Source organism: Schistocerca serialis, chromosome 2 (genome assembly GCF_023864345.2).
Source record: "Schistocerca serialis cubense isolate TAMUIC-IGC-003099 chromosome 2, iqSchSeri2.2, whole genome shotgun sequence".
In the NCBI taxonomy this organism is placed as follows: domain Eukaryota; kingdom Metazoa; phylum Arthropoda; class Insecta; order Orthoptera; family Acrididae; genus Schistocerca; species Schistocerca serialis.
This window is the reverse complement of record NC_064639.1, coordinates 848,533,961-848,559,945: the sequence shown is the minus strand read 5'-3', so window position 1 is coordinate 848,559,945 and position 25,985 is coordinate 848,533,961. Positions and strand designations below refer to the sequence as shown.

Genomic DNA, 25,985 nt, shown 5'->3' with positions numbered 1-25,985 from the left:
TGTTAAAACAATGAAAGATTGTTTTGGTAATCATTGTGATGTAAAGATTGCGTATCGCTTAGTTCCTTTAACCATGTCAAAGATCAGTCTGCATTATGGTGCGGACATCAGTTAACTGAATATGTAGAGCTAAATCGACTACTTGTGAGCAAACGTTTTGGCCGGGGCTGTCACGGAGCATGAGTTATGAGTAGCGTATATAATGCTGTGCGAAAAATAATCGAGTCACAGTTTCAATGTAGTCTTTAAAGGCCGTGTAGAGGCTAAGAGGCTAATCAATAGACACCCCTGTATTGCCGAATAGTTGTGAACTTGACAAATCGTTTGGTCAGTCTGCTGCAGTAGTAAGGTAGTTACTTTCAAGGTAACGCGAAAGACACCGAATCCAACGCGTTGGTCCGATAGATAAGGAAGCATATAACACTTAAGAGATTCGACGTTCTTAAGACTCTGACAGTGTAATTCCTAAGGCTAAGAACTGTAACGTATGAAGTGTAGCTGTATGGCTTGAAAACATAATCGTATCATTTTCAGATTCAGTATAAACACCCAGAAAAAATTAGCGTACATCAAAGGCCTTGCTGTCTGAGAGTGTGGACGTTGCAGCTGTATCCCCCCCCCCTCAGATTTAGTGGTAAGAGGCCCCAGTGGACAGCCCTTCAAAAACTGAACACAGATCAAGCATAAAAACAGGAAGAAGGTGTACTGAGCTGTGAGAAAACGCAAAATAGAAACAGTGAAAGGTCGAAGGACAAGAAGTACAAATAGAACAGCAGGAAACACCAGCGGCGTTATGGTGAAGTGGTTATAGTGTTGGACTACGATACGGGCGAGCTGTGTTCAAACCTCGCTCGTACGTTTGATGACAACGTGACAAGTCAACCGAAACCTCCACTGGAGAACACGTCTGGTGTGTCATACATGGCACTAGTGACAGTACGTGTGTCGTATGATAGGAATCGTTTGAATGACTGCTAAGTGTGTCAGATATGCTTCCTCGGCCGATTTAAGTGTTCGTATGAATGTGAATGTGATCACTCCCAGAGACAAGAAGAAAACATAATAGTTTTTCACATAAGCTGCAACAAATGAACGCAACAGTTTCACAATCACACAGTTTCCCTGTGCTCTGTCAAAACATACGTTTTTAACGTTTTTGAAGTTGCGTTACGTTTTGGAAGTTTTGACTCTTGAATTCCTTTGTTGTAACATTGTTCACATCCGTTTATTTGTTGTTCTTATTTCTGTGAGATGTCTATGTTGTATCTCGCTTCCTCTCATTATTCGTCACATTTACTTGCGACGGTAACATGAGTCATGTTCTATAACAATTGTATAGTATGACAACTGCCAAGACTACAGACAGAGAACAAACATTTCAATGACCGGACGGACAGTTCATAACGTTGAGAAAAAAAAAATTTAAAAGTGGCACGATGGAGTCTTGAACACGGCGCGCTGGCTTTATCAGTCCAACACCATCACCAAGTTTTTTTTTTTTGTTTTTTTTTTTTATCTCAGTTTGTTCATTATCGTTTGTTCTATTTGTTTGGGGCGGACGTCCCATGATGCTTGTACAAGTTCATCGTTGAGCCATTAACTCAGTTTTTTATATACAGGGTGGTCCATTGATCGTGACCTTGCCAAATATCTCACGAAATAAGCGTCAAACGAAAAAACTACAAAGAACGAAACTTGTATAGCTTGGCCGGCCGCGGTGGCCATGCGGTTCTAGGCGCGGCAGTCTAGAACCGCGGGACTGCTACGGTCGCAGGTTCGAATCCTGCCTCGGGCATGGATGTGTGTGATGTCCTTAGGTTAGTTAGGTTTAAGTAGTTCTAAGTTCTAGGGGACTGATGACCTAAGATGTTAAGTCCCATAGTGCTCAGAGCCATTTTTTGTATAGCTTGAAGGGAGAAACCAGATGGCGCTATGGTTGGCCCCCTAGATGGCGCTGCCATAGGTCAGATGGATATCAACTGCGTTTTTTTAAAATAGGAACCCCCATTTTTATTACATATTCGTGTAGTACGTAAAGAAATATGAATGTTTTAGTTGGACCACGTTTTTCGCTTTGTGATAGATGGCGCTGTAATAGTCACAAACATATGGCTCACAATTTTAGACGAACAGTTGGTAACAGGTAGGTTTTTTAAATAAAAATACAGAACGTAGGTACGTTTGAACTTTTTATTTTGGTTGTTCCAATTTGATACATGTACCTTTGTGTACTTATCATTTCTGAGAACGCATGCTGTTACAGCATGATTACCTGTAAATACCACATTAATGCAATAAATGCTCAAAGTGGTGTCCGTCAACCTCAATGCATTTGGCAATACGTGTAACGACATTCCTCTCAACAGCGAGGAGTTCGCCTTCCGTGATGTTCGCACATGCATTGACAATGCGCTGACGAATGTTGTCAGGCGTTGTCGGTGGATCACGATAGCAAATATCCTATAAATTTCCCCACAGAAAGAAATCCGGGAACGTCAGATCCGGTGAACGTGCTTCGACGACCAATCCACCTGTCATGAAATATGCTATTTAATACCGCTTCAACCGCACGCGAGCTATGTGCCGGACGTCCATCGTGTTGGAAGTACATCGCCATTCTGTCATGAAGTGCAACATCTTGTAGTAACTTCGGAGGAACATTACATAGGAAATCAACATACATTGCACTATTTAGATTGCCATCGATAATATGGGGGTCAATTATCCTTCCTCCCATAATGCCGCACCATACATTAACCCGCCAAGGTCGCTGATGTTCCACTTGTCGCAGCCATCGTGGATTTTCGGTTGTCCAATAGTGCATACTATGCCGGTTTACGTTACCACTGTTGGTGAATGACGCTTCGTCGCACAATCGCTATATCTCTTCATTTATACCAGATGAAAACAGCTTCAGTCTGATATTTATACTTATCCTTCACTGTACAAAAAGCCACTCCGGCACTAATAGCCGAAAATTTGTAAAAACAAGACTAAAGCTGACAGTTCAAGCACATTTCAAAGCGGTTGTGTTTACATGGGACCGAAAATAGATTGTGGGATGGGGCAGCTGGTAACCAGAAGCAGATTTCTAGAATCGATTTAGAAGTTTTAGGTGACCACTCAGAAGCGGTATTGGAAAATCGGCGTGCGAAGTTTGGTTTTGGGAGACAGTTCAAAAACGTGTGTGAATTCCTAAGGGACCAAACTACTGAGGTCGTCGGTCCCAGGACTTACTCACTACTTAAACTGACTTATGCTAAGAACAACATACACACCCTTGCCCGAAGGAGGAGTCGGACCTCCGGCGGGAGGGGTCGCGCAATCCTTGACATGACGCCTCAAACCGCACGGCCACTCCGCGCGGCTGGAAGACACTCAACATGTGTCAAGTTGCGCAGGGCTGTAGTTGTAAAGCTGTTTCATCAAAACAACAGAAATAGTGCTGCTGTTCTTCGCGAGTATCGACGTATTGCAGGAGTACGGAGAAGTCTTCTTTCCGCACTGAGGTTGAAGAACGTGATTCGGAAGTTCCAGCTAACTAGTGATTTTTGAACTGAGCGGCTATCAAGATCACCGGATTTGAACCCGTGTGAATTCTGCCTGTGGGGTTACCTAAGGGATAGGGTTTACCAGTGGGGCACTGACACAAGTTGGAGGTTGAAGATAAGCTTAGCAAGGAAGGCAGCCAACCCCCCCCCCCCCCCCCCCCCCCCCAAGATGTGTCAGTCAGCAGTAGAGCAATCTGTAGCGCGGTTCGAGGTTAAGTGGGGTGTAGATTGTCGTCACACTGAGCAACGTTTGTAACTTGGAACGTGAACGTGGTACGCAATTATAAAATGTTATCCTCTCACGTGGAATTAAAATGTGCTTTTCCTTCAATGGTTTATTCGTCATTTGTCTTCCACATGTCCGCCCAAAAGTTACCACGAAGATTTTATTGTCCTACGAGAAATCGTTTTTCCTGGGGGACCTCTCAAGTAGCGACAGTTTAATTAAGCCACACTGTACGTGAGAGGATCTTTTGTTCCTCTCTGTAAGGGCAAGTCGGTATAACATGGTCTGAAACTGTGCCCTGTAACGAGGAACTTCTGGTCTACAGCTATGAAATATTTTTGGACTATCTGATTTTGGAAAAGTATCCTAATATTTTGAACATCTCTCACAAAATCTGCGATATTTAGGCTTACGTTTAAATGGAAATGTTACGAAAATTTGAATTATTTTCGAAACATTCCAGTTTCGATTTGATGCTACGCTGCTACTCAAATATTTAACGTATGGCTGCAACTCTTTCGCTGCGCGGATTATGAGAAACTTTTTTGCTTCATTACGAGTTGCAATTACAACTTCGTTCAACTCACGCCATTAGGTAGCAATTTTCCGGTAACAGGAGCATTTCTCGTTGATATGTAACGGCAGTGGGCATTGCTTACATCCCGTCAGTGACACGTCCACGCCTCGCTGACGCCAGGCCTCTGGGCCTGTAGTTAAATAAAGACTTATTAAAAGAAGTTTGGTTTACATTTAGTCAAAATGTACCTTCGGTTGTTCGTGCAGTATTTGTTATGTGCAATGATTGAAGGACGGATAGCTGTTTCATGTATGGATAAGTCGGGAGAAAATTATTAAAATTATATTTCTATTCACGAAAGTACTCAGAATAAAATAGACTTCTTAAAGTTTTTATTGTTTATTTCACGTATGACTCAAGTAGAAGGAGAGCGGTCGCGGTTTTGGTGTAATGTTATGTGTGGGCATGTGAGGCGAAAGGGTGGCGGTAAAGACTGGCAGTGAACGACGAAGTGTGGGCGTCGGTTTGTTGAGAATGAAGTCGTGTAGCATGTGAGCGTGTAGGGGCGGGGGATGACAGAGCCCCACTTTACGAGCTTTCCACGGTGTCTCCATAACTGTACTTGGACCCCTGCCACCGTGTCTGTAGGCGACATGGTGAAAGGACACAGGGGGCAGTCATTCTCGAGATGCAAGCCTCTCCAACTCCTCTAATGTTGTGGCGAGCTATTGAATATGACATCGGAACTAGTTTGATAACTGTCGAAGAGTGGCTTAGTGCTCGCACGTGAGCTTTGCGGTAGGAAAGGCGAATGGTCGACTTAGGTTTATTGGGAGAATTCTCGGAAAATGTCGTTCATCTGTAAAGGAGACCGCATATAGGACGTTAGTGCGACCTATTCTTGAGTACTGCTGTAGTGTTTGTGATTCGTACCAGGTCGGATTGAAGAAAGACATCGAAGCAATTCAGAGAAGGGCTGCTAAATCTGTTACTGGTAGGTTCGAACAACGCACAGGTGTTACTGAGATGCTTTGGGAACTCTGATCGGAATCCCAGGAGGGAAGGCGACATTATTTTCGAGGAACACTATTGAGAAATTTTAGAGAACCGGCATTTGAAGCTGACTGCAGAACGATTCTGTTGCCTTCAAAGTTAATTTCACTCAAGGACCACGAAGATAAGATACGAGAAATTAGGGCTCACACGGAGGCATATATCCAGTCGTTTATCGCTCGTTCTATTTGCGAGTGGAACAAGAAAGAAAAACTCTGCAGTCATACTCTTCATAACCGGTGTATCTAGTGGTATATTCCAGCAGGATAATACAAGAGCTCACCAGAAACGCTTCAAGGAATGTACAGATTCTGGCGTGGCCTGCCCAGTCCCCTGATGTGTCATCCATAGAGTGTATCTGAGATCCTGTGGGAAGACGTTTACTTTGACATGAGCCTCCAGCCAGACTGTCGGAGGAGTTTTGCTTCCATGAAAGAGGTAATTCGTTAACGAATGGGACACGGACGCGTCAGTGTTGAACATATCAAAGCAGTGTATTCGGCAATACAAAGTACGCAAAAGTGCTTTTATGATTAATATTCTCAACTTCCAGATGAAGTAGTAGTAGGAGTTAGTCTGATCACGTAATCTCTAGTGGTGTTGTAGTTTAAACTGCCAGTGACGTGCGGGGGGCTAGACGTCGGAATCCAAGAGATGTGCAGCACATGCCATGCGTCCCCCTATAGGTCCACTACTGTGACCACCCCACTTGCTGTCCACACAGAGGTTGACCCCTCACCTGTGGTCGAGAGGGAGATCATTCCAAGGTGTGTCAGGCAGTGAAAGACTTTCCGGGAAGCTGATCGAAAGGCCTTGGTTTGTTCGATAAAAAGTTTCCAGACGCTACCTGTGGCTGATAAAGATCCTGAGCAGATGCAGTCACTTGTCCTGTTTCAGAGGAAGCTCATCAGCGTGTGTGGACATTCGCAAAGGGTGGGATTATTTGTAGTTGTGAGCTCCTGTGTTAGGCATGTAATGGAGCTCCTAAGGATAATGGCTGCTAAGAAGGGAAAGAAAGCCAGTGTGCACTCTGTGTGGATACTGGGAGGATGTAGTCATCTCAGATGTGAAACGGGTCCGTCTGGGTGCCATGAGGAGCACAGCGTGCAGCCAGCTGCAAATGGTGGCTCGCGTGGTCACTAATGGTGAGTGTCACTTCGGATCGAAAAGAATTCTCTCTGGTTTCCGGCGGCTAGCTGCAGTGGTAAAGACTGTCGGCCTTGCTCCTGAGATGAAGGCACAGCTCACCATCTGCAGCGTCATCTGAAGGACCAATTGCGGACATTTGGTACAGAGCTTATTGGAGGGTCCGAATTAGAGGCTGAGACGGTTGCGCGACCGTGTAGGCTGCAGATTCCTTGACGCGCGCTATAGGGTGGTGGGGTATCGTGTTCCGCTTAATATGTCAGGAATCCTTTACACACAGCAGGCGGCTATTCGGGTAGAAGGGGCTGTATGGAGTTGACTGAGCGGGTTTTTTTTTAGGTTGAAGGGTCTCAGGAAAGAATGAAAGGAGCTTCAGCCTCATAGAGTGCATGTCAAACCCAGGACGTGGGTAGACTTGGGAACCATGGGTATGTATTACAATAGTAAATTGTAGCTATGTGGGAAGAACCAAAACTCTAAGTGCTAACAGAAAGTACTGATGCTCAAATCGTTATATTTACTGAAAGATGGCTAAAGCCGAAGTTATGACAAAGGACTCAGCGGTGGTTAGAACGGATAGATTTAATCAGTTGGTGGTGACTTGTTTGTTGCTGTTAGATGTAGCTATACTGTACTGCTGTTAGATGTAGCTATACTTAACAATCAAAATAAATAAATAATTTGTTCCTTTTACCGACCCACTGACTCAGATGATACTGTTGTTGGAAGGTTCAAAGAAAATTTGAGTCTCATTTCAAATAAATACCCCATTCATACAATTATAGTTGATGGTAACTTCAATGTACCCTCCATATCTTGCTGAAAATATATGTTTTAAGTTGTTGGTGGGCATAAAATGCCTGAGAAATCGTACTGAACGCTTTCTCAGAAAATTATTTTGAACAGTTAGTTCAGGAGCCACTCGAAGTGCAAATGGTTGAAAAATATAACTGACAACTTAACAACAAATAATCCTGAGCAAATGGGGAGCATCATGACGGATGCAGAGATTAGCGATGACAAGGTCGTTGTAGCGAACATGAACACAGTAAAATTCAAAACCACCAAAAATAAACGCATAATATACTTATTAAAAAAACAGATAAAAATTCGCTTGACGCTTTCCTAAGTGTTAGTCTCCATTCCTTATGAATTAACAGTGTAAGCGTAGATCAGATGTGGCTTAAATTGAAAGAAAGAGCATCGTCAGTAATTGAGCGATTTATACCAAGTAAATTAATAAGCGACGGTACTGATCCCCTGTGGCACAGAAAACAGGTCAGAACAGTGTTGCAGAAGCAACAAAACGAAGAAAGCATACCAAATTTAAAAGAACCGCGAATCTCCAACATTAGCGAAGTTCACAACTCGAAATTTAGCGCTGACTTCAATGCGAGATGTTGGTAGTAGTTTCCACAACGAAACTCTGTCTCGAAATGTCAGAAAGTCCAAAGAGATTCTGGTCCTATGTAAAGTACAGCTGCTGCAAGACAAAATCATAATCTTGTTTGCGCAATAGTGGTGGTTATGTTACCGATGAAAGTGCAACTAAAGCGAAGTTACTAAATACAGTTTTCCGAAATTCCTTCGCCAAAGAAGACGAAGGAAACATTCCAGAATTCGTATCAAGAGCTAATTCCAACATGAGTAACTTAGAAGTAGATATCCTCGGAGTAGTGAAGCAATTCAAGTCACATGATAAAGGCAAGACTTCCGGTCCAGACTGTATACCAAATAAATTCCTTTTAGAGTATGCTGACCTAATAGCTCAACTGTTACATAGCAATTATAAGCAACCTCTCGCCCGACAAAAGATTCGTACCTAAAGACTGGGAAGTTGCGCTGGTCACACGAATACTCAATAAAGGAATACTCGTGGGAGTAATCTGATGAATTACAGACCCATACCACTGATGTTGATTTGCTGTAGGATTTTGGAATACATACTGTGTTTGAACATTATGAATTACCTCGGAGGTAATGGTCTGTTGGCACGTACTCAGAACGGGTTCAGAAAATATCATTCATGTGAAACACAGCTAGTTCTTTATTCTCATAAAATAATGAATGCTATCGATAGGGATCTCTAATAGATGTCATTTCTAGATTTCCAGAAGGCTTTTGACATCGTTCCTCACAAGCGCTTCTAATCATATTGTGTGTGTATAGAATATCGTTTAAGTTGTGCGACTGGATTCTTGATTTCCTGTCAGAAAGGTCACAGTTTATAGTAATTGATGGAAAGTCATCGAGTAAAACAGAAGTGATATTTGGGGTTTACCAAGGAAGTGTTATAGGCCCTTTGCTATTCCTAATGTATATAAATGATTTAGGAGACAATCTGAGTAGCTGTCTTAGATTGATTGCAAATGGTGCTGTTATTTAGCATCTGGTAAAGTCATCAGAAGATCAGAACCAATTGCGAAATGGTTTAGATAAGATCTCTGTGTGGTGCAGAAAGTGACGGTTGACTCTAAATAATGAAAAGTGTGAGATGATCCAAATGATTACTAAAAGGAATCCGTTACATTTCGGTTACACTATAAATCACATACATTTGAAGGCTATCATTTCAAATAAATGTAACTACGGACAACTTAAATTGGAACGATCACATAGATAATGTTGTGGGGAAGACGAATCAAACGTTACGTATTATTTCCAGAATACTTAGAAGACGCAGCAAATCCATGACAGAGACTGCCTACACTGCACTTGTCCGTCCTCTGCTAGAGTATTGCTGTGCGGTATGGAGTCCTTACGAGAAAGGATTGATGTAAAACATTGGAAAAGTTCATAGAAGGGCAGCTCGTTTTGTATTAGCGAGAAATAAGGGAGCGAGTGTCACGCATATAGTACGCGAGTTGGGGTGGCAATCATTAAAACAAAGGTGCTTTTCTTTGCGGCGAGAACTTTTCACGAAATTTTCGCCTCCAATTTTCAATCCCGAACGCGAAAATACTTTTTGATGCCCTTCTACGAGGGAGAAACGATCATCTAATAAATTAAGAGAAATAAGATCTCGCACGGAAAGATATAAGTTCGTTTTCCCTGCGCGCTGTTCGAGAGTGTAGTGGTAGAGAAATAATGCTAAAGGGTTTCGAAGAACCCTCTGCCATGTATTTAATTGTAAATTGTAGAGTAGTTATGCATATGTGGATTTTCTACATAATGGCACAAGTAGTTCCACTTGAACTACTAGAAAGCTTTTGTCGGCTAGATGCATTGGTTCGCCTTACCTTATTCGTTGGATGAAAACTGCCATGGCACTGTCTCAACATGACTGTGAAGTTGAAATCTTGTAGTCGAGATGAGAGACGGATGTGTGGCAAGGGGGTTAATGGCAACTGACCCTTTTTCTGATTAGCGAGATGTAGATCCTGATAGGGCACCAGGAAATACAGAGATGAGATGTTGAAAACGCCGTGAAGTGTCGCTTAATACAGGCCATACATTGCCACTAGATTAACCTCAAAAGTTTTAGACAACGCTTATTTTAAAATTTTGGAGAATTATTTTACGTTACCATCAAATAAATTTAATGTGATATGTATCAGTAAACGCCTGTAATGTTGTTACAATCACTGGTTCGCTTTGTCTTGTAACAACAGAAGGCGCTTAATCTACAGTAGATCTACGGAAATAGAAGTAGGAAGCAAGTGGTTGAGAGGCAATTCCTACCAGCTTAGAGTTAGCAAGAAAAAAATGATGAACCACATCGTATCAACAAAAGAATGTTACTTGCAACACACCTCCTGTAAATCATACCTATTTTGAAAGCCTTCAAGTGAATAATGAAGAAGATGAAAATCCAAACTTTATTTATTAGTATTGTGGCTACACGTAACAAAAAAGTAAATAGCTTTTTCCTGAGTGTTTTACACATGTTGAACTGTAGTTTGCTTGTGTGAGAAGTTTTGAGTATCTACTTTTCTAGTGCAAAAGAAAATGGACACAAAAGTTCGGGAACACTTGTATTTGAGTAAATAAAGAATATTGGTTGTTAAAGTTACAGGAAAAATACATTGTATGAAAATAAAGTATTATTTACTTTACTGAGTTATTTTGTTGAGAAATATATTATTTATCGCTTTTAGCAATATTTAATCAGTAATTGTCACTACTAAACAGATTTACCGCATCTCTGCAGTGTTAAGATAAATAAATAATTCGTTTTTATCAAGTTGAGAGACACTTGTGTCTTTCGTTTTGTAAGTATGCAGGGATACTCACTTTACGAAAGTTCTCTTTATCCATGATTCACTATTACATAAAGCTATAAAACCGAATAATCGAACTTTATTGCACTCAATCCATCTCACACAAAAAAAAAAATTGAAACACACAACACGAGGCTTTGCGACGGTGTAATAATGCCACAACTGTTACATCGCTGAAGTTGGCAGCAGCCATCTCGTTAGGACACTAAGTGTTGCTGCTAGTACCGATATATAATAGCATAGTAGCAGCACTGTGGAGGGCGTTGGTTAATTTTTCGAGAAATAAATAATCAACAGAGAGAATTTTGCTTACTGTACACAGGTTAGCAAACTCATTATGCTGTACTTAACAGTGGCAAGGAATATGAAATTAACCGGTTCTCAGTTCTCGGAATTGAAACTTTTTGACACTGAAAATACTGACATTTTAAATTATGTTGCTGTACTTAGTTCATGGTTCAGTTACTCAGCCGATCCATTATACGCAAAATTATCATAAGCTTTTGTGGTCTTTTAGCGATTTATGTAAAATGATTGGTGGAAGAAATCAGTCTATGTAAAATAAAGTATTTTCGCGTACCTTATTGTTATCATAAAATATAGAGAACAATTTGCCCGAAATAACGTGCAGTACTTTATGTATAAAGTACGGGTCGCGACCCTAGGTACTAGTAGACAGTTTTGTAGAACGTAAGAACTTTGTTACCCATATGACAGATTACGTGGGTAAAAAAGTAGTGTAATAATTCATAGAAAAAATAAGGGCTCATTTCATATTCTGTTCGTGTGTCCCTTTTCGGGGAGTTGAGCCGCCGGGTGCAGTCCTTTTATCTGACGCCTCTTAGCCGACTTGCGCGTCGGTAATGATGAAGACAACACAGCACTCAGTCCTCACGCGGAGGAAATCTGCGACCCGGCCGGGAATCTAACTCGGGCTCTTCGCATGGCATTCAGCCACACTGACTACACCGACCCTTATAAATTACCGAGAAACTGAGGCAACAATGTTTCCAGTGGAATGAGTTAACGTTGTTATATATACAGTGAAACGTTTCACAAACGCGAAGGGAGCTGCGCAGAATGTGATTTCTGACAGCACAGTCTGTTGCCCAATACTCTGTCTCCAGTGATCGGAATGTTGAAGGAAGTCTCCCTTCCTATCGTAAGTTTCGGGATCACAAGAAGAATGAGGTAGATAAACGAATGGCAAGCTTAGATGTATTCTATCTATATTGAGGACGCTGAAGTAGCAGATGTGTAGATACGAAAAGACTTGCTAAAGATGGAAATCATCATCGAACCTGATGAGAGACTGGTGAGTACATTTTCAAGAAGGGGAATGATTCATTGCTTGATCTTTTAAATAATATCGCTGTAACGTGAAGTTTTTGTCGCTAGTGTGCAAATCATTGTGGCAGTGAGTGCATGACAGGTTTTACCCTCTCAGTTGGAGAGGCATTGGGAAGTATTTCCTGCTGCAGCATTTAAAAATAATTAATGTGTCTGAAGAGTATTGCATTTGACAGGTAAGAATTCAGCAGGAAAGGAAGCTATGCTGTCAACTGATCCAGGCGTTGTACATACGGCTGGGCAAACGATATTCGCCTTAGAACGAGCTCGAGATTTCCCGATACGCCCAGAGTTCAAGCGATGCACAAGAAAATACGAACTACCCAGAACAAGAAGCTGTACCGCAATATCAAATTTGACGGTTTCGTCAAATGGTATCAAATCCTACCACAGCACAAACTCCATTGTATATGCAATAACAGTTTTCATGCAGTATGAGTAGATATAAACATTTATGGAGATTTTTATGTAAGACTAACAGTCTTCTTCTTAAAAATAATTCTTCACACTGTCCAAAAATTCAAAAATGATTCAAACGGCTCTGAGCACTATGGGACTTAACATCTGAGGTCATCAGTTCCCTAGAACTTAGAACTACTTAAACCTAACTAACCTAATGACATCACACACATCCATACCCGAGGCAGGATTCGAACCTGCGACCAGAGCGGTCGCGCGGTTCCAGACTGAAGCGCCTAGAACCGCTCGGCCACACTGGCCGGCTCACACTGTCCAAGTTCAGTATTTCGTTTTTTATTAGAGACAGTAAGGTTTTATCAAGTGGGTTGCGAACGATCATTTGGAACTCAGTTAATACACAACTATTAGAGTAGTAGGTAAAAATGTTACCGTCTTTTAATCAGCTTGAAAACAATGTGGTTGTATTCGGAGGAAACAAAGAAGAAAATTAATTGCGAATGAAATGCTTAATAAACGAAATATTTCCTATTAAACTGAATGTAACTGCGATCGCGTGAGTAAAATACAGCACCAAGACCCCTCGTGGGGATAGTAGCGACTAGATCCTGGGACGAGCGAAAGCTCGAGAGTTAAACTGAATCGCGATTGCGATCTTTTGTTTACTTATTAGCTGCTGTTTTTACGTATTACCTGCACTGTAGAAGATATTCCGCTTCATGTTTCACAGTTATTTTGTTATTACAATTAATAGCACTTTCATAATACGAAGACACCTCGTGGAGATAGTACCGAAAGTCGCTAGACAGCAGGGTAATCGAAAGCTCGAGCATTACTCGAGAATTCTCGAGTCGTGATCGAACAGACGTCTTTGTGCAAAGGCCGGATACGTCTGTTTGTGTTTACAGAATGCGCGGGCCATTGGATGGAGGGCGAATGAGGGACACGGGCTTGCCAAGCTTTTCCGCGCATGTGGCGAACTGGCACGCATCCCGCCTCCCAAGCGAACCAGCGGGTTAGCACTGTCGTTCAGATACTGAAGCGACAGTCTCTTTCAATAGTTTCTCTCCGAGGTAGATCTACCTGGTTTACATTTTCACGTTGTTCATTGAAAGCACTTAACAGTACAGAATCACCCGGACCACCACAAAAAAGCTTTACATGGTACTAGACATTTCCCTAGATCGCTTCAGGCACCTGCCGGGATGGTTCCTTTGAAAGGTGACGACCAACTTCCTTCCCCATCATTCCCTAATCCGATGGAATCGATAAGCTCGCTGTTTGGTCCACTACCCCTAATAAACCAACCAACCAAGGTACTCGACTGCATGTTACCCCAAAGTGGTTTGGCATTGGTTCCGTCGATATACCCACAGCATAAAACAGTCTTTCAATATCTGTCAGAAAATTTTGGACGATTTCTCATGAGAAGCCGTCACTGACATGCAGCTATTCCTGGTCTTTCGCTAGCCTTAATTCGTTCGCGGATATGTAGAAAGCGAGGAAGGTTACTGCTCGACGCCCCATCTGCGACGTCCGTTTACAGGCGGAGCATATACTGTGTGAGACAAGGACGGGGAAGACAGCAAGCAGGCTGGATGTCACGAAACCCAAAATCTTTATGGCTACACGGTGAATTGGACCTAACTCCTCTTGGATATGAATCCAAAGTCTTAACCAAAGCATCATCTCGCTCGGTCAGTGTTATGTAGTTCGGAAAAAATGCCAGTGCTTTAAAATTTACTTTGTATTGATTTTTGAGGCATTGATGAAACGATACCAAATCATTAATGACCGAACTGGGCCCTCTATTAAGGGAAATAGGCTGATACGGCTGATCTCTTACGTCACTTAAACAAATCGCGAAATTCTTCGAGTTGGTTCTCAGTTTCACCTACTCTTTCAGTGCTTCATATTATTCATGATGGATGCGAGATCGTGATTGTTAAACTGAAGCTTCAAAATGTGGTTATTAAACTGAATGTCCAAATGTAGGCTCCACCACCATACATAATGCGAAATCACTGGAATCGAAGCGTTTCCAATTACCAAACCCTCATCATCAGAGCTACACTACGAGAATCTGATAAGAGCGATAAAAATACTAAAAATTTGTGGTCACTTCCTGTGTAACCGTTCCTTTCCTAAAATGTGCTTCAGTACAATTGTTCTGTTAATTCAGTAAAATATACTTCCTCACGAGAAAGTGAACCACCCAGAAGATATAGTCGGATGTCAGTGTCAGTATAACATACACGTATACGTACACACCATCGACGAGTTTGTACATGTCTAGCGTAGCAATTCTCTGTGACAGGTTGGACTGCCACCAGAGTGACATCATTATTCTTGGTGATTAGTGTTGTTACCAGGCCTGGAAGAGCATATAAGGAACGTGAATAGCATCATATGTTGAGGGATCACTGTGAAGGACACGGAGATGCCGCGTGGTCGTATGAGACAGCGTTATTAGTATCTGACAGAATGTGAGAAGGGCCTCATTTTGGGGTCTCCATTTGGCTGACTAGGCGAAGCATGCAGTATCCATATTGGTGGCGTACTCGCATCTGACAGTGGTCCGATGTTGGACTGCATGGTAACGTGAGGGCAGACTTATTCATTGTCAAAGTTCCAGTCGACCACATCTGACGACCACGCGTGAGGATGGCTGTATTATGCATCAAATGTACTGTAACCCCTTCACGTCTGCGCTGCCACTAGAGAACAAGTATTGGACTCCTTGCAATATTCTGTCATCCCATACCATTGTTCAGAAACCTTTTTTTTCACATTATTAACATATAGATAGTTGTGTACTGTTCGTGACTGTAACTTGTATTTTAGGCTCTGAGCTCTTTGGGACTTAACTTCTGAGGTCATCAGTCCCCTAGAACTTAGAACTACTTAAACCTAACTAACCTAAGGACATCACACACATCCATGCCCGAGGCAGGATTCGAACTTGCGACCGTACCGGTCGCGCGGTTCCAGACTGTAGCGCCTAGAACCGCTCGGCCACCCCGCCCGGCTGTAGTTTAGGGATTATTAATTAATGAGTATTTTAATAACTATCGTTCGTAATTATAGGTATTGTTAATAATTATTAGTTACTAATCCCTAACCATTTTCTTACTTGCTATAGTTATTCATAATCCACCACCTAATTTCTTAAGGTGGATCTTATGCCGTCGTAGCCACTGTGTTATGCTCTCGTAGCCACCGTGTCTGACTGAATGAACTAGCACATTAGTGACGCACTAACACTTGCATTGCCCGTATCCCACCAATAGGATGCAGGCCATACTTATTATTGTTGTTATTCTTTTGTTTTCTTTTCTATTTTTTTTCTGCAGTGTTGTATACTTTTGAAAACATATAAACAATTAAGGAAGCAAGAAATTATAGAAGATGAATGAGATAAATTTCAACAAGCAAAAAATAGATGATAAGAGATATAGTAATAATGAGAAATGTTAGAACCACCGCCTTAATATTATTTACAGTTTTCGATAAGAACGGACATAGATGGTAATTTAATTCTTACAATTTAAAGTGACCATAGAGCTACAATAGCCAGTCACTTTTAATTTAATTATGTGCAATTGTAAATAATTATAAGAAGCGATCACAAACTTTCCGATTGAAGGCGTTGCTGCAGCGTATGTGCGACGTAGTGCGACTCCGATGTGAGTTTATAAGCACCGACGTGTGGGCAAGAGATTAATGTGGCATTTGTGTCTTTCCGATGCTCTTGTGGTAAGTGCGGAAACGTGAGCTATGGCGACGGTTTTGCCAATTTCGTCCAAAAACGACCAGCGTGCAGTTACTCTTCTCTTGGTTGCCGAAGGACAGACACCGGTAGACATCCATCGGAGAATGAAGAGTGTGTATGGGGCAGCTTGTCTGTCGAAAACAATGACTGCGACAAGAGGTGCTCAGGCTTCATGACAACGCACGTCCCCATATCGAAAAAAATGTCGGTACGCAGAAGTTACGCCAACTCAAGTGGGGAACACTTGAGCACGCGTCGTAAAGTCCTGATCTCTCCCCTTGCTACTATGACGAATTCGGTACCTTGGAAAAGGCCTTCGAGGGTCGACGGTTCCTGTCGGAAGAGAAAGTGTAGCAGGCATATACGGACTTCTTCACGGAGCGGAACAGGGTGTTTTATCAAACGGGTATGTGTTTTATCAACATGGTGCGTCGGTGGGTTGATTGCCTCAATGCTCATAGCGATATGGTCTGATCGGCATGCCCATTCTGGACTACGTGGCCTTCGAACGGAAACTTTTTGATCGCCCCTTATAATAATTTCTCAATTACGATCGATATCTTGATATAAAAATGTCTTCGCTACTGTGAAACACATCTCTTCTGCTGAACAAGTGTCCATAGCTCTTAAGATATGCGTTTTGGAGCCCACTTTTACTATGCATTTTTTTCTTGTTTTGGTCCGTACTACCTCTTCCCAAGATATAGAAATCAAAGAGCTTGCAGTGGAATATATTTGTTTCACAGTATCGAAGATGAACAAGTGCTGATAGCTCTTTAGATGTTCATTTAGAGCACATGTTTACGGACCTTTTTCCTTCGAATAATCTTTCCTGTCATATCCCTGAATACTCCCGTTTCTCCTCTGGCATCCTGTGCTACTGGGCTCAAATTGCGTGAATATACAGCTTTTTGGTGACTTCTATGACAATTCCAAGTCACTTTCACTTGCTATAGTAATAATACTTATAGACAGATGCATTTACTCTATTGTTTAATAGTATTTTGTTTTTGTTTTAGGGACAGATAGACGAGGTAACGTAGCGTTGGTTACAGTTTATGGTAACTATACATCTACAATAGTCAGTCGATTTTAAGACCTAATTATACTGAGTAATTTTGAATTACAAGTTATGCTATAATTTTAAAACTTCCATATTAAAATTAACGATTTAATTTAAAACTTCCAGCCTGTAATCGACGTTTTAGTGTAAATTATTGTTGAGCTCAGATTATATATAGTGAAATTCACTGTCACTTCCACTTACTATATTATTGTTTATAGAAAGACAAGTGTAGGATTAAATATGGTGCACAGTTTATAGTCACTAGACAGCTATAATTCACAGTCGCTTCTAAAGCTAGGTACTATGTCTGTGGGAGTAGTGGAGCTGCCGTGGTTCTGGGACAAAGGGCCCATTGTTTTCCTTATGTAAACAACCCAGCCACTTCACATAGAGTACATATGTAAACAAAGTGCACTCCATTAACCCACTCCATTGTTTGTTTATGACCCTAATATCAACAAACTGTTTACTTGTGCTCTTAGTTATATTTATGCAAGTCTAACTTACAACAAATGCTGTTAGCCTATTCTTAATGACCATAATTTATAACCTAATGTGGCCGCCAGATGCTTTTAGCCTTACGTAAACAAAAACTACATTTGTGTTCTTAAGTTATGTTTATGCAAGTCTAATTTACGACAAGTGCTGTTAGCCTAATCGTAATGTCCATAATTTATTATCAAACATGGCTGCCAGATGCTTTTAGCCTTATGTAAACAAAAAAACTCTTGTACTCTTAAATTATGTTTATACAAGTTTAATTTATGACCAAATACTTGTAGCCTATTCTCAACAGCTAAAATTTATAACCTAGAAAAGGGTTACCTCTCATTCCCCACCCCTTTAGGCTGTGGTGGCCATCATGATGAGATGGACTCATCATTCGTTCTCTGGATGTCGGTCAATCACCATCAAAAGACAGCAGCAGCAGATATCGGCCACTGCCCCCGGAAAGTACAAGTGTGAAATTCAAATGACATTTGCAGTTTTGATTTTGCAATTTGCAGCAGAGTATTGTGGCTATTAGCATTTTCTGCAAGCATTCCTATCATACGACCAGTTACCATTATTTTGTACAGTTTAGGGGGAATTTGTTCTGACTTTGAGGGCACCTTGTTAATTTTCTTCCTTCAAATACCCACTGATTTTCATGATCATCGTCCATAGACAAACACACATAGATTATCATAAATACGAGGCTTTAAATGTTAACATTAACCACTACAGTGCATTATTCAAACAAATACGCTCTTCCTACGTATCAAGTCTACGTTTCACTATAAGGAACTTCTCCCTGCATTACTAGTGTGTTAAAAACAATGGTCTACACACTGTGACATCACTGTGAGGCCGCTGTAGAGGACTGTCACACGGTGAAATTATAGTAGACTTGTAAGTAATGGAAGTAAATTAAAAAAATTCAAGTGGGAACATTTTGAGAGACAACTATGTAAATATATGTTTGACATTGCTAAAGTATACTGTAAACAATTTCCCACACTTGTGCTGCTGCTGCTACTACTGAGGATAGGATTGTAATATTAGAGGTATGCACTTTTATACAAGCAATAAAAAAATATATACTGAGATCCACACTGGGAGTGTGTGCATCCCCTGCACTGCTTGTCTGGAGCTCCCACCACTCATACCACTGCTAGAGCCCAGCCCTCCACTCCCACAGCCACAGCACTGTCACCGCATGCCACTACCTCCGAGTCAGCTGGAGAGAAGGTGTACAGTGATTCTCTCAGCAGTACATCCTGCGGGAGCATCGTGTGAAGGTAGAGGAACTGCCAAAACTTTCACCAGACATGTGCATAACAAAGGGGTGCCTGGAGCAGGTAGGCCTTTGTTCTAGTCCATCACACGAAGACCAACATGTGTCAACATCTAAACTGGGGATACTGATGTTCAGAGAATGATATATATATATATATATATATATATATATATATATATATATATATATATACGGTAAGTCTCTGCTGACCCCCAGTTCTGGGTGACTTTCCCGAAATCTGCCCCTTTTCCTAGACCTCTCCAGTCCTTTTCCTTCACCCCTCTTCTTTCCCCTTCAACCCTTCTCTGCTGAAGAAGGAGCCAGTGGTTCCAAAAGCTTGTCAACTACAAGCGTCTTTTATGTGTGTGTTATGCGGCCGCTTAGTCAGTAGTTTTTTAGCTATCCAATCAAATAATTTTGTCAATAATTGGATGTATGCGCTGTATGCGCCCGCACATTGTCGCGCAAATTGATGGGTGGGTTGCACATAAAGTGTCGCCGCTTCTTTCGCAAAGCTGGTCGCAGCTGATGCTCCAAAAACGAACAGTAATACCGTGCATTGACGGTCTGCCATGGAGGAACGTAATGCGTTAGGATAACATTATCACACCATCACAATCGTACATGAGAACCACCATAACTTTAGACCGATCCGTTCGCACCGCCAACAGAACAGGCTCTGCTAACGGTATACTACGCCTTCAACACTGCTGGCAACGGGAGCGTTGGTGACTACTTTGAAGGACAGTGACAGATGCAAACATGTAACTCTTTTGTATCGGTTTTGAATAAATAGTTGCCACTATTTAAGTTCCAATGCTCGTAGATATACACATAGGTACATTTGAACATTTTATTTCGGTTGTTCCAGTTTGATACATGTACCTTTCTGAGAACACATGCTGTTACAGCGTGATTACCTGTAAATACCATATTAATGCAATAAATGCTCAAAATGATGTTCGTCAGCCTCAATGCATTTGGCGGTATCTATCTTTCCCCTAGTGAAATATGCTTCTAAATCCTTACATCTATCTTTTAGCAATTGCTGCTTGACCGTTTTGCCCTTCCTGGCAGTTTCATTTTTTAGGTGTTTGTATTTCCTTTCGCCTGCTGCATTCGCTGCATTTTTATATTTATTCTTTCGGCAGTTAAACTCTATATCTCTGGTGATACCATGTCTTGTTATGTATCTGAATCGCTGCTACCTTCACTATTTCATCTCTCAAAGCTATCCATTCGTTTTCTGCTGTGTTCCTTTCCCCTGTTCTAGACAATTGTTGCCTAATTCTCCCTCTGAAATTCTCAACAGTCTCGGTTTCTTTCAAATCATTCATCTCCCATCTCCTTAATCTCCTATCTTTTCCAGTTTCTTTAGTTTAATCTACAGTTTATAACCAAAGAATTGTGGTCAGAGTCCACATCTGCCTTTGGAAATGTCTTCCAGTTTTAAATATGGTTCCGAAATCTCTGTCTTACCATTACATAATTAATCAGTAACCTGGTGTCTCCAGGTCTCTTTCACGTGCACAAGCGTCTTCCATAATTCTTAAACGAAATGTTAGGGATGATTAAATTAAAATCAGTGCAAAATTCTACCAGACGGCTTCCACTTCCATTCCTGGCCCCCATCCATATTCACCTATAATTTTTCCTTCTTTCCGTTTTCCTACTATGGAATTCTAGTTCCCCATCAAAATTAAATGTTCGTGTCCCTTAAGTATCTGAATAATTTCAGTTCTTCATACATTTTCTCAATCTCTTCATCATTTGCGGAACTAGTTGGCATATACACTCCTGGAAATTGAAATAAGAACACCGTGAATTCATTGTCCCAGGAAGGGGAAACTTTATTGACACATTCCTGGGGTCAGATACATCACATGATCACACTGACAGAACCACAGGCACATAGACACAGGCAACAGAGCATGCACAATGTCGGCACTAGTACAGTGTATATCCACCTTTCGCAGCAATGCAGGCTGCTATTCTCCCATGGAGACGATCGTAGAGATGCTGGATGTAGTCCTGTGGAACGGCTTGCCATGCCATTTCCACCTGGCGCCTCAGTTGAACCAGCGTTCGTGCTGGACGTGCAGACCGCGTGAGACGACGCTTCATCCAGTCCCAAACATGCTCAATGGGGGACAGATCCGGAGATCTTGCTGGCCAGGGTAGTTGACTTACACCATCTAGAGCACGTTGGGTGGCACGGGATACATGCGGACGTGCATTGTCCTGTTGGAACAGCAAGTTCCCTTGCCGGTCTAGGAATGGTAGAACGATGGGTTCGATGACGGTTTGGATGTGCCGTGCACTATTCAGTGTCCCCTCGACGATCACCAGTGGTGTACGGCCAGTGTACGAGATCGCTCCCCACACCATGATGCCGGGTGTTGGCCCTGTGTGCCTCGGTCGTATGCAGTCCTGATTGTGGCGCTCACCTGCACGGCGCCAAACACGCATACGACCATCATTGGCACCAAGGCAGAAGCGACTCTCATCGCTGAAGACGACACGTCTCCATTCGTCCCTCCATTCACGCCTGTCGCGACACCACTGGAGGCGGGCTGCACGATGTTGGGGCGTGAGCGGAAGACGGCCTAACAGTGTGCGGGACCGTAGCCCAGCTTCATGGAGACGGTTGCGAATGGTCGTCGCCGATACCCCAGGAGCAACAGTGTCCCTAATTTGCTGGGAAGAGGCGGTGCGGTCCCCTACGGCACTGCGTAGGATCCTACGGTCTTGGCGTGCATCCGTGCGTCGCTGCGGTCCGGTCCCAGGTCGACGGGCACGTGCACCTTCCGCCGACCACTGGCGACAACATCGATGTACTGTGGAGACCTCACGCCCCACGTGTTGAGCAATTCGGCGGTACGTCCACCCGGCCTCCCGCATGCCCACTATACGCCCTCGCTCAAAGTCCGTCAACTGCACATACGGTTCACGTCCACGCTGTCGCGGCATGCTACCAGTGTTAAAGACTGCGATGGAGCTTCGTATGCCACGGCAAACTGGCTGACACTGACGGCGGCGGTGCACAAATGCTGCGCAGCTAGCGCCATTCGACGGCCAACACCGCGGTTCCTGGTGTGTCCGCTGTGTCGTGCGTGTGATCATTGCTTGTACAGCACTCTCGCAGTGTCCGGAGCAAGTATGGTGGGTCTGACACACCGGTGTCAATGTGTTCTTTTTTCCATTTCCTGGAGTGTACATTTGTACCAGTGTGATGGTTGTTGGCTTTGTGTCGTATTTTGGCTATGATAATGCGTTCACTACGCTGTTCATAGTAGCTTACCTGCATTCCTATTTCTTTATTCATTATCAAACCTACTTATTTGATTTTATATTTATGACCTGCCCCTCCTGCCACCAAACTTCATTAATTCCCAGTATATCTAATTTCATCCTACCCATTTCACTTTTTAAATTTGCTGACCTACCTGCGCAGTTAAGGGATCTACGATTCGGCTCTTCGACTACGTTACTGGTAACAAGCCATTCGAATCAGGAACAGGTGTGTAATATCGAGGAGTAACCGTTCAGACCCAGTGGAACAATCACATAAGACAACTTTTAAGAAAGTAAGGCTTCATGCTGAGGTTCGTTGGCAGAATCTTAAGAAAATTTATTTCATCATTTACGAAAGAAGTGGTTTACAAAACATCTATTTGACCAGTCCGTTTTATCAGTATTTGCTGTTCACTTTGAGTCCTCACCAGGTTGGATTAATAGAAAATCCAACGAAATGCTGCATGTTTTCCCATGTCGAGCGAAGTTTTTCCTGCTGAGAAAAAATAGTCAAAGAGTGTATGCTGCGAGCGATGTATTACTTCCTTTCACACACATCTAGCAAAATGACCACTATGAGGAATTAGAACTAAAACGTATGTTTACCAACAGTCATTCTGTCCATGTGAATGGGGCAGGGTTGAGGGTTAATGTACTCTCCATAACACACCGTAAAGTGGCATGTGAGGGTTACACGTCTGATTTCTCGGTACAGACGTCCTGTAGACACTAGGATCATCTGCGAGAGCTGTTGTATTTCTTCCATGGAGTCCCGTTTAAGTTCCGACAAAAGCCCATGTATGGTGCTTGTCATAATACACTAGCATGATCGTAATTCTTTGATCACTACGACAGCATTAGCATATAAAAGGATTTAAACGAGAGAATGGCTTGCGCTCTATTGGAGGTCCCTGACCTTGATGGTATGGTAGCTAATATCAAGTGTCAATGAACTTTTATAATGTACAGTGGTTCTTCGCTGTCGTACAGAAGTGGTAAGATTCCTCCGACTTCATACTTGTGGATGAGTACATTTTTGCGCCATTGCCAAACTGGGATGTAGCAATGACAGAAACAGAAGTGCTGGTGACAATAAGCAAACTGAATTTAAAAATCAGTAAAATGGAAGTTGCTGATGTATATGCTATATATATAGAAGACTGTAGTTTTAATAAAACATTTGTTTATGGGACGCATATGGAGAAAGGTGGTACCACGCAGCAATACTCTAAAACAGGGCTGACAGGTGTGGTCTAGATTTGTTTTCGAGAATATTACGAAACGCCTATTTGAATCTTTTGTATCATCATATAGTGGACTGGACATGGGACATCTTCTTATTCCGTAGATCTTAAGAAAAAAGCATTGCGAACTGTTACTGTTCCCGGAAATACTGTTATTCTGCAAATATTAAGCAAATGAGACAATGTTTTAAATAGAGTTAGGCAGATCCCTATTACAGAAATTACTGATTCCTGCTGCAGACGGAATGGTACTGTTCCCTAAATCGAGTATCAAACTCTCCAACAGCGTGTAAGGGGACTTATGACCACAGCAGTTGAGTCCCATAGTGCTGAGAGCCATTTGAACCATTTTGAACAGCGTGTAGGATAAATGAACAATGCGCTAAATCTTCACATATCTCGTTGTTCTATGTATAATTCTGTTAAGTGATGCAAACTTTGAAGAATTAAATCAACACGGGGCGTACACAATATATACCATAATCACTGTACAGGGCAGAGGGTCCTTGTTACAGATTGCAGCCGTTTTTCCGCCATTCTTTGAACTTTTTTTTCAGTGTCATCTGGCAAAAATAGCTGGTAATAATGGAGAAGAGGGTGAAGAAGTATGGTGTAGGCAATCTCTGTTAGCACAGATCTGCTGCATTTTCGAAGTTTTGTGGCAATGAAACTGCGGTTGTGCACACCTTATTTTTTGTGCAGGTAACAGCAGCGTCTGAGAAATGCTTTATGGAGTATGGCGTGGGGGAAATCTTTATTATAGATGCCACATGATGGTTTAATCAGATCTTGGCTGTATACTAGAAGCTAACCTGCAACGGGACTTCGGAATAGACATAAGCAAATCCCTATTAAAGAAATTACTTCTAGATTAGTGGTTTTATCCTATGCACATATTGGGTAGAGGAACAGTGATTGTGTGTGCGTGTGTGTGTGTGTGTGTGTGTGCGAGCTCTACTCTCTCTTGCGTAATTCCAAAGGAATTTATACTAGATATATGATGGTGACGGTAAAAGATTCATTGGACAGTATAATAACCGGTCAAGAAATTCCCGAGATTTCTGCTAACAACATTTTTCCTTTACATAATGGTACACAGATAAAAACTTCCCGGTCAAGAGACAAAGGAATTTACGTTCCAACTACTGCTTTGCTAGCGCTTCTCGTAAGTGCTTTCACGATACCGGCACGCTACAGGGAAAGGATGATTCTACTGTTAACTACTTTTATACAAGGATTCAGTCAAGTTATGAGCAGGTGAACAAATTCATTATCCAATAAAGACGTAGATACAGGTATGTGATTACTCCAGTAAAGTATTTAGGTGTTATTGTATAATGAACTAATTGTCTAGTGTGCACCTACACTCATGGTCCATTGGATTAGAGAAGGCGCTATGTTTGGAGACAGTGCGTTCTTGTCGCTACAGCGGATGGCGTAGTTCGGCGCACCACGTGGTTGTCAGCACTAGTAGTGGCGAACAACGAAAAGACGGATTTCATCGCGGCCAGATCGTGGTCACGGGACAAATCAATCTCGCAGGACGCGCAGATACAGGGCTTTTCTTTCGAGGAAAACCGCCGCAGCCAGAGTAACCTGCCGTGGGAGACCCATGTTGCGGATTGTAACAATGCATACACCCGTCCGAGTGCAGCGAAGCGTTTATTCAGTAGTTGAGTGCTGGAGGAAAACAACCATACTATCCACAACCTCCTCTTTGCTATAGGGTCTAGAAGCCACCGCCCATACATTTATTTCTGCTCTACACAGATCACAAGGCACAGTGATTAGCTTTGGCGTAGAAACACTGTCAATGAATGCTCTGAGCATTGGAAAAGGTCATGTGGCATGATGAGTCGAGGTACATGTTGATGGCAGGATGGCAGGGTAGTAGAAAATCGAAAGCACGCATCAAGCTTGCAGCTTCTGGTGGGGAGGTCGGGCCGGGGGTTGGCGGTTACATTTACGTAGGATGAATGAAGGCCTGCTACAACTTTAGTTCTCTCATCGTGAACAGCACAGAAACTGTCCCTTCACGTGCATACGTTTTTTTCGTTTCCAGTAAAATATTACACCTCCCGATTTTGTCAGCATGGCTCAAGGAATACTCCACAGAACGTACGGGTGCTTATGTTCCTCCCACCGCTTTCTCCACCCGTGTCACCTGAACTGCATCCTATAGACCACATCTGCGATTCAACGATCGGGGCAGTGGTGGAGCAATCATCAGCTATAAATGCTGCGACCAAAAGTGTGCGTCTGGATAGGTAACGGGCAACATCAACACTGCCGGCCATAACGTACTCCGTGATGCCGCGTCGTGTGTTTATACTATGCGAGACGTGCCTC

General features: G+C 42.4%; 1 protein-coding gene across 2 annotated transcripts in view; it reads left to right on the top strand.

Annotated features, from left to right (window-relative positions):
• The window catches only part of LOC126458128 (sialin), a 311,357-nt gene that overhangs the window by 92,740 nt on the left and 192,632 nt on the right, over positions 1-25,985 (top strand). Inside the window, exon 3 of one of the 2 annotated variants that reach the window (XM_050094963.1) lies at positions 17,272-17,286. The exons of the other annotated variant lie outside the window; for it this stretch is intronic. Within the exon in view, the coding sequence (XP_049950920.1) occupies positions 17,272-17,286 (15 nt within the window). The remainder of the gene's footprint in view (positions 1-17,271; positions 17,287-25,985) is intronic. 2 annotated transcript variants of the gene reach the window in all.